General features: G+C 31.8%; 1 protein-coding gene across 1 annotated transcript in view; it reads left to right on the top strand.

The window, feature by feature from the left end:
• Positions 1-4,818: 4,818 nt before the first annotated feature.
• The window catches only part of LOC107442993 (uncharacterized), a gene marked incomplete in the record, with an annotated part of 108,149 nt that continues 103,892 nt past the window's right edge, over positions 4,819-9,075 (top strand). The window contains 2 exon segments of the mRNA XM_043054556.2: positions 4,819-4,974; positions 8,349-8,500. Coding sequence (XP_042910490.2) covers positions 8,372-8,500 — 129 coding nt within the window.

The raw sequence follows: 9,075 nt of genomic DNA, 5'->3' as shown, positions 1-9,075 counted from the left end.
CCTTCTCCAATTATTTATGACAAAATCGCTCTTTCGCAGCATAACGACCCAGGATTAAAACAATTATTGAAAATTCTCAGGGTTTACTAGTAAAAAAGATATCGTAACCTAATTGCTCGCATTCTCTTTATTGTGACGTTAGCAACAATTGAACGAGACCGTATGTTCCCAAACAATTTCGAAAAAAAGTTTTCGATTCGTAGCATAATCTATCCCACCAGGAATCCGTGGAACTTCAAAATTAATTCGCGCGAGATTTGTCTGACCTTCTATAGGAGAAGATTGCACAACATGGGCTAGACATTGCATACCGTGTCAAAAATCAGAAATAATTCGACATAATGAAGCCCCTGTAGGTGATTTCAAGGACTAATCACAGAGGTTTGATCACGTACATATTGATGTCGTAGGTCCACTCCCACCATCAAATGAAAATAATTATTGTTTAACTATGATAGACAGGTTTACGCGTTGGCCAGAAGCTGTGCCAATTTCAGATATCACTGCACAGATGGTCACTAAATACTTTTATAGTCACTGGTTTTCCAGATTTGGCTGTCCAGCTCGTGTCACGACAGACCAGGGATGCCAATTTGAAAGTGCATTGTTTAAAGCGCTCTCGCAACTACTTGGTATTCAAGGAATCAGGACCTCACCTTATCATCCTCAGGCAAATGGCCTGATCGAGGAGTTCCATCGAACACTGAAGACTGCACTGAAAGCGTATGGTACTGACCAATGGTCCACAGCCTTGCCGACAATTCTGCTAGGGTTCAAAGCCGTGTTCAAGGAGGATGTAAAAACAACAACTGCAGAATTAGTGTAGGGGAGCGTCGTTTTATAGAAAGAGTTTTTCTATACATACAGCATTAAAGTATGTAGTCTTAAGTTTAATTTGCACAAAGAAAGAAGTTTGTAAGTAAAAAATTGTTCGAGTAATTACAAATTTACAAAAAAATTGAATTTCGGGTAGCCCCGCTCACATGAATGTCGGGTATCACCGTCCAATTTAATTTCGTCGATAAATGTACGGTAGCAAAGATTATTATTTTATTGCTTCAAATTTGAATGTTATATGCATTTTTAACAGCAAATATTGTTGTTATTAAATGATTGTTATTAAATGATAGAATTCACTAAAAGTATATAAATATGTAATAAATAAAATAATTTTGTGATAAAAATGATAAATGAGGTTTATCTATTGTCAATACATTGGTCATTTTCATTTACACCTGAAAAAACAGTCAAAAAACATAATTTTTGTAACTGGGCGGGGCTACCCGACACATTTTGAAAAGAGCTGAAAAACATGTTTTTTTAAATTTCTATTTTTTTAAGTTAAACTATTCTTTTCTTGGTTTATTCTTTTTGCATTACTTAATTAGATGATAAAACAATAGAAACATACAAAAATATTGAGTATTACTCAATATTATGCAGAAATATAAGCAATACTCCTTAAGTGAGCGGGGCTACCCGACTCTCCCTTATGGGAAATCACTAAGATTACCTGGAGAACTTTTTACTCCTTCACCTGTAGAAGTTCTCCCCAAGCAACTAATCCAAGACATAAAAGTCCATTTCGAGAGAGTGAGGTCAGTACCCACTTCTAGACATCCCGGTAGATCTGTTTTTGTCCATCCGTATCTAAAAGACTGTTCCCATGCTTTCGTCAGCCACGATGGTGTGCGAAAGCCGTTGCAGGCTCCTTATGACGGTCCCTTTGAAGTTCTGCTTAAGAAGGACAAAACTTTTGATGTCCGACTCAAAGGGATCCAACAGACTATCGCCATCGATCGCTTGAAGCCGGTCTATATGACTACTGACAATACTGGCTTTTCTCCAGACGAGCCAACTGTGGATAAAGAGACTGTTCCAGCACCACCAATTGGTACAACCAAAACAACAAGTACAGGTAAGCCTATACGACTCAAGGTGGTTAAATAGACTGTCCCAGCACCACCATCCAATACAACACATACAGGGAGATCTGTAAGGCCTCCTCATCGATATTACCATTAACAAAGTTACTGCGGAGGGAGTGTGCAGCGACCTGCGCCAGTGTAGCGATTACGGACATCTTCTGGGAACCCGCTCTCCCTTTTGGCGAGTTCCTCTAGTAGTTATGTTATGACAACCCAATCAGAGCATTTTTTCTCTCCCTGTAGTACAGTGACTGTTTTCCTCCAGCGCGGCATGTGCAGTGTTTTTCTACTCCTGGCATTTTCGGTCAGGCTTTTTATGTAGCGTTTATTTAATCTTCTTATTTTTTATTACATATTGTTAATTGTTATTTTATGGTTGGCATTTTATTTTAACAATGTTTTATTTATTAATTAATTATTTCTCTTTTCTTTAGCAAAACATGAATTATTTTACTATAAATTATTTCAACGCATGTGGCCTAACCACGCGCACCGAAACATATTAGGAATGACGTATGCGATGGCACCACATACCATCATAAAAAAAATGATATCAATAAAATCAATAGAGGCCATTTTATCGACTAGGTTATTTCGTCGACAGGGTCATTTCGTCGACAAGTCATTTCGTTGACAGGGTCTTTTCGTCGACAAGTCATTTCGTCGACAGGGTCATTTCATCGACAGGGTCATTTCGTCGACAAGTCATTTCGTCGTCAAGATCATTCAGAGTAAAAATTAATGTATTCTACAAGCACGCAAAGTGGAAAAACATGAAACTTTCAAAAAGTGTCCACTCTTTTGGCCACCACTGTATATACTCTCACTGCAAATTTTATTAATTTAAATAAATTTTTATTCTCTGTCAAATCGAAAAGAAAAACATTTTAATATTTGAGTAAAAAAACAAGTTTGCTAAACTTATTTTAATAAAACATTAAGGAGAATAAAATCAGATGCATATTCATAACTCTCCTCAATTATGAACTCAAAAGTCAATGTATTTGTTATATCGTAATAAATTGCGTTTTTCCCCCAAATGTTTTAGATCATAAAAACCAATTAGACAGGTTTCCTCCCCTCCTCTGATTTGGAATCATTTGTTATATCATTTCGATTGCATCGCATACCGAGGATGTGGAGTCATTGTGAGTTTTTTCTTTTTTTTTTACATTAACGAAGTTTATTTTATAAGGTAAAAGAACTTATAAATGTTTAAGGAACACATAGGATAAAATACCTATTGAACTATTAAACACCAAAACCTTATAAATAATTAATTGAATAAGAAATAAAATAAATTGGAAATACAAGAACAAGATTTTTGCTTAAAATAATATTTCATTTAAATTTCACAGGAATTGTCAGAAACTTTCCTCTTCAGCAGCATAGCTGACAAAGACATGAGGAAGAGGGTTAGAACAAAATTTTTTATCAACAATATTTCCCAATATGTTTTCCAAGTTGGATTTTCATTTTATTTTTCCCCACATGCATTTTTTTCCCAGGATTTTTATAATACTGGGAAGTTCCGGCCCTAGCTCACTTCGCTCACCAACCTTCGTAATAGCCACTCATACAACTTAGTTTGTTTTTTTCCTATATCGATATTTTTTTTAAAGAGAAAATATATAAATATTGAAATTTTATGTAAGAAAATTTTATTAATATGTCAATAGTAACAAAATTAACGATTACTTGCATATGAAAAAAAATCAACTGAGCTTGAAAAAAATAAATATCTAAACACCGGGAATATATTAATTTTTGATAAAACAAGAAGTAATTTCACTAGCTAACTATCTAAAAGATTTGTGTTTTTCGGATTAAATTCTTTGTAAACATCACCATCGTTATCATTGTAAAAGTTTGTTCCTTTTCTTTCTCTCTCCTTTTTTCCTTTTTTTTTTTGACAAGATTTTACACTGTATTCATGCGCATTACTCATTGTGGGGGAACATTATACAAGTATAATTTTCTTTTTATCGACAGAAAGTTTTTGCAGCTGAAATGGCCTGTCGATGAAGTGATTGTCGATGAAATGAATGCGACTCCGACGAAATGACCCTGTCGACAAAATTACCCTGTCGATGAAATGACCCTGTCGACGAAACGGACTGTCGACGAAATGACCTAGTCGATGAAATGGCCTGTCGATGAAATGGCCAGTCGATGAAATGGCCAGTCGATGAAATGGACAGTCGATGAAGTGATTGTCGATGAAATGAATGAGACCCGTCTTACATAGCAGGAATTTTTCTACTAGGATGGAGTCAGCATATCGTGTTTGAAGAGTCGGTATAAGTCGTGAACCAGAGACTAACAGAGGCTATATCAACGATACATATATTCTCTTGATTATATCTGTTAAAACTAAATTAAAATTTTAAATTTTTTTTCTAAGATTTCAACATTTGCATAGATTTTTTGTAGTGGAAAATACGACTTCGATATTCTCGTATGAAACCAGTTGTGCAAACATTCTAAAATATTCGCAAAGTGTCTACCGGACAATAACTGAATAAACATACGTCAGTAAAAAATGTATGCAAACTTGAAAACGAAATGCCGGTGGCAGCCACAGCTGTACCCATTTTTGGTATGGCAACCGACAAATAGCGCTAACTTCATAACAGTTCATATGGTTCGGTAGTTCATCTTGCAATCAATTTTTTTTTCAGATCGGATTTTGAATTTCAAAGTTCTTATACTAGTTCCCGCGATTAGAGATTAAAAAAAAAAAAAATAGATCACTCGTCATATCAGTTTGAAATGCTGCGTGCATTAATTTCTGAGCTTTCATTCATTCATTGCGTGATGATGTCATTGCTTAAAACAAGATTTATTCAATGCCATAAAAATTTGAAAAGAGAAAAAGTTGTTGAGTAACCGATTCCCTTTTTCAAATCCTCACTCTTTGGACTTTCCTTTCTTTGTTCGCCTTTGTTTCCTGTCCGCCGCGGTTTTCATTTATTCGAAAGGATCGCCGAGTTCTACTGCCAGTGAGAAAGTCACTCAGTGACTTCCTCTTGTTGACCCAATAAAGGTGAGCAATTAATATTCAATTCTTAAATACTCTTTCTCTCTTCCATTTAGTTTAATATTCAGGTAGAACCACGAAACCCCACGGGAGACCTTATTTTCTTTTCTCCCCCCCCCCACATTTTTAATTTATGTTTCGTTTCAACTTCAATGTAACTTTTTTTCATTGGTTTCCTTCGTGAAACATTTTGTTAAATTGGGAAGTTGGGAATTATTAAATCATTGGACTTACAGCCGTGGACTTATCACCAACAAACGTATATTTAATATTTTTGTCCGTGTGATGCAGAGGTCACCATTTCTGCTGTTGTCCAAATGATCAACAGTAACAAATTTTGTTACCTTTCAGCCCCATTCCTCTATTTTTATTGAAATTTTTTAGGCAAATTTTTAACTGCACGTCATTTTCCCTACGTGTCTGGTAAATTACATTGTGTGTTTATAACACCTTGAATTGCAACTATATGTTGTAACATTTTGTAAACACTCAAATTTTCTGGTTTAATAACATGATTTCCTCGTCTTTAACCTTTTGAGATCTGGGACTTTAAATAATGGCAGAAAATGAGATCTTTGCTTCGAAGTATATCGTTTAGAAAAAAATAAGCTCATTTACAATTTTTTAAGGAATTTAATTAATTAAATTTCATTAATTAAAGATAATTGAAACTAATAAATATTTTCAATCTCTATCTCTACGTAAAATTGTTTTAGAACTTTTTACATGTTATTATAGTGTTCGGTTACGAAACAAAAATATCTCATGAAACTGTCAGGAAGGTTTCTTGAATTGAATTTCTTAAAATGTTTCGTTGCAATAAAAAATTCCGATTAATGAGTATATAGCCGAATACATTTTTACCAAATATTATTTATCATAAAACTGTTTTCAATTGAATTTCTTAAAATGTTTCATTACAATAAAAATTCCGATTAATGAGTATATAGCCGAATACATTTTTGCATAGACTTGTGAAAGCATAAAAATAGAAAAAATTATAAAGTATTGTTCCTAATTAATAAATTAAACGTTGTTCATTATTTAACTCATTTTCAGATTCACCGAAATGTACGAATCTTACTATGTTTTCTCTATTAAAATCTTTAATTGAGAAAAATTTAAGTTATCATTTTGAAAAATGTAATTTTTTTCTGATACATATTTCTTTATAATTTACAATAAACTTTTCAATGTTAATAAGAAGAAATTGGCGGTCCAACATTTGTTAAATCAACATCAATGTATTTGCATTTCTATCCTATTCATCAATGAATAAAGCAATTCATTCAATGAATACTTCACAGTAAATGAATTTTGTTAATTATGATTTGATTTTCAGCAATCAGTATTTTTGCAAATCATTTACCTCACTTTTATTTAAAATTTTCCTCAATTATTTCAATGACATTCATTATTTCTTAATGAGATGTAGCTGTAACGGTTTTGTATTATGCTCTGAACTACACTATTCGCTTCACATAATTAGTTATCAAATAATAACATCACGGTCATTTTTTTCCTTCCAAACAATAGCATTAATGGATTAAAAAAGTAACAAAATTTATGCTTTAACGTGGTTGAATTGAAACATTTCTGGTTTTCTCTCTAATGTTTCGTTATTTCAAACAGTGTGTAATGGATTGAAACACACTGAAAAAACATTTATATAAAGATCAGGGGGGAGGGAGCAAAATGTTTTCCTAATTCTAAATGAAATTGAGCTATATGTGAAGATGTTATAGCTAGTCAAATGAATTTGTAAAACCAAAGTAAAATTGAAATCAATTTCAAACTCGTTTGACGAAACGTTTTTCATCTCTTGATTTTTTTTTCCAGACCGTGATCACTCAGCCAATGAGAAATTTATTTTTAAAATGAGTTTTCAAAAATTATTATCTAAATGGACGGTTGAGGGAAAACCTCTACAATACACATATTTGCCCCAATTCTTACAATTAATTCTAAGATGCTCCTCTTTGTGTTTCAATTTATATCATTGAAAAAAAGTGGCTTTAAGAATAAATGAAAGTTCTCGTTTGTTGCTTACTGAATTTCGCAGAAAATTAGAAAAACAACATTACCTATTTCTCTTAGATAAATGACAATAATAAAATAATTGTGCCATCACTAAAAAGAAAGAAAAAAATACTTAAAAGTTTATTTTTTAAAAAAAGAAGCCTCTTAGGGTTGAGCCGACATTTAAATAAAGAAGAGCCATTAAAGTTCTAACCATTCGAAGCACGTCTAAAGTGAAATCATTTTTTTTCGTTTTTCTATTTTTTGAAATATAATATAATGAAGTAATAATATGTTTATATAGGACATTAACAAATTCAAAATATTTCTCCTCCTCACAGTGACATTCATAATCGAATACATTTTTCCTTCCTAAATTTTTGCTTATATCATTATAATTAGAACTTAAAAATTCAATACTAAAAGGCATAAAATTTATACCCATTTACCATATACATAATTATTTTACATACATAATTTTAACAGTGTTATAATTAATACTTTAGATATAGTAGGAGATATTGATTTAAGACTACAAAAGGAAAATTACTACTTGATTTTATAGAAAACAATTTTGCCATATGGGCTAAGCGATACCTTCGATTTGTGTTTTGTTCTTTATTTTCTTTAAATTTTATTTTCTGCTTTTTGCTTTCAATGTTTCATTTCTTATATATTTTTTATTTAATGTGTTCTATTTTTATTTCAGTTTTTTTTAGTGCTCTTCACAGTATTGTATTGATATACTTTGCTTAGGCTTTATTGATACAATATTAGAAAGCACTTCCTTTTGCGGATATAATTGTGTGAGCTGATGAAGGTATTATATCTTTTCATTATTTTGTTTTGCAGCTTTTTACTACAGTTTTGAAAAAATAAACTAAAAGAATTTTTTTTAAAAATATATTTAATTTTAGTAATTTTTCTTCTTATCTTTTCATTAATCTATATTATTTTCCGTGTTTTGTCTATACTTTTAACTTATTTTAGGAGTTTTGTCTACTTGCAGCGTATGCGCAGTAAATAAAACTTATTGATTTTTTAAATTTTTTCTCTCTTTTTTTTCTTTTTATCCTCTGTCTCTCTCTCTCTACATGTATATATATACATATATATAAATAATATATAAAGCGATCTAGAGGAACTCTGCCGTGACCTCTTCTTAGTAGGCACTGGGCCAAAAACCTCAAGATTTTTTTTTTTACGCCTGCTTCCTTCTCTACTAATACTACGAATAAACCCCAATTACTTTCCGTTCATTTATAACTTTCTAGGAAAAAAAAAGTAAGCGAGTCATTCAATTCATTCAAAAACGTCATTCAATTTACTTTTGCTCATTGTTCTATCTTTTCACGGAGCAGATGGATTGAGACAAGATCTTATAATGAGGAATCTACTAATGGTCATCTTTGTGTCCGGCTTTCTGCCACCTGCTTTGTTGCTCGCACAGAGAAATGTTCTATTTGCTTCTCTCTATGATGATCAGAATCTGGCAACAAGAATCAACTGTCAGGTAAGTTATAATTTTATAATCTATTGCTGAATCAATTAGCACTTTATGAAAATAAATCAGAGCTCAGCCTATCTCAAACTGAAAACGAAAGGTTTTAATCACGATTTTCTCATCTTTTACCTTCTCAGGGACTTAGGGGGACAAAAACTATCATAGTAAAGGTTTTTATTTATTTATTTATTATTTATTTTAATTTTTTGTATTAGATTTTCAAAACGTAAGAGTCCAATTATATTTAATTTAGGCTTCATATTCTTTTAATTTGATGCTATATGTAAGACTAAAAATAAGGAAGTTATTCCTTTCCGTTTCTTTAAAAAAATTTTTTTACAGTTAAATTTGCTTACTTCAAACCCTGACTAACGAAACTCCGTGTGTAGCGAAGAAGTTTTCATAAAATAGCTTATTGCATGCTAAAAAATACAATTATAATAATAATTACAATAAAATTAACGAAGCCCTTTTCTTAATTTTTTTTAAAAACTATGTCATTGAAACTGTCAGAAATAGCTTGGAAGGTGACGTCTGAGTGGCTGGCTCATATATATATATTTGGGAATTATTAAATCATTGGA

The sequence above is a fragment of the Parasteatoda tepidariorum genome, chromosome 6, assembly GCF_043381705.1.
Source record: "Parasteatoda tepidariorum isolate YZ-2023 chromosome 6, CAS_Ptep_4.0, whole genome shotgun sequence".
Classification (NCBI taxonomy): Eukaryota; Metazoa; Arthropoda; class Arachnida; order Araneae; family Theridiidae; genus Parasteatoda; species Parasteatoda tepidariorum.
This window is presented reverse-complemented; position numbering and strand designations above follow the sequence as displayed.